General features: G+C 62.8%; 1 protein-coding gene across 1 annotated transcript in view; it reads right to left on the bottom strand.

Annotated features, from left to right (window-relative positions):
• Window positions 1–65, bottom strand: part of CLSPN (claspin) — a 15229-nt gene extending 15164 nt beyond the window's left edge. The window contains exon 1 of the mRNA XM_010288674.1: window positions 39–65. Coding sequence (XP_010286976.1) covers window positions 39–65 — 27 coding nt within the window. The remainder of the gene's footprint in view (window positions 1–38) is intronic.
• Between the last annotated feature and the right edge of the window lie 244 nt (window positions 66–309).

Here is a 309-nt window from a genome sequence, read left to right as displayed (position 1 = left end):
GGCTAGCCAGTTGCGTAGAGCAGAGTAGCAAGACTCACCTCAGCAGAGGCCGCTGCCTCCGCCATAGCCTCAGCCCAGCACTCCCGCCGCACAACCGCGTAGGAAACCGCTTCGAGTCTTCGCGCGCTGCCCCAGTCCCGCCCAACCCCAGAGGCAGCCAACGATTGCCCAGGGCTGCCCCGGAAACCCCGCCTCTCACCTCTTTATTGGGAGATTTTTCCCGCATAGCCCCGCCCCTTCTACCTGGCCCAATCATTACTCGGGATTCGAAGGCCACCCGCACACTTTATAAGCCCGCCCTGTAGCAGC

This window comes from Phaethon lepturus, unplaced genomic scaffold (genome assembly GCF_000687285.1).
Source record: "Phaethon lepturus isolate BGI_N335 unplaced genomic scaffold, ASM68728v1 scaffold20616, whole genome shotgun sequence".
In the NCBI taxonomy this organism is placed as follows: Eukaryota; Metazoa; Chordata; class Aves; order Phaethontiformes; family Phaethontidae; genus Phaethon; species Phaethon lepturus.
Note: the sequence above shows the minus strand (reverse complement) of the source record. Positions and strands in the feature narration are given on the sequence as shown.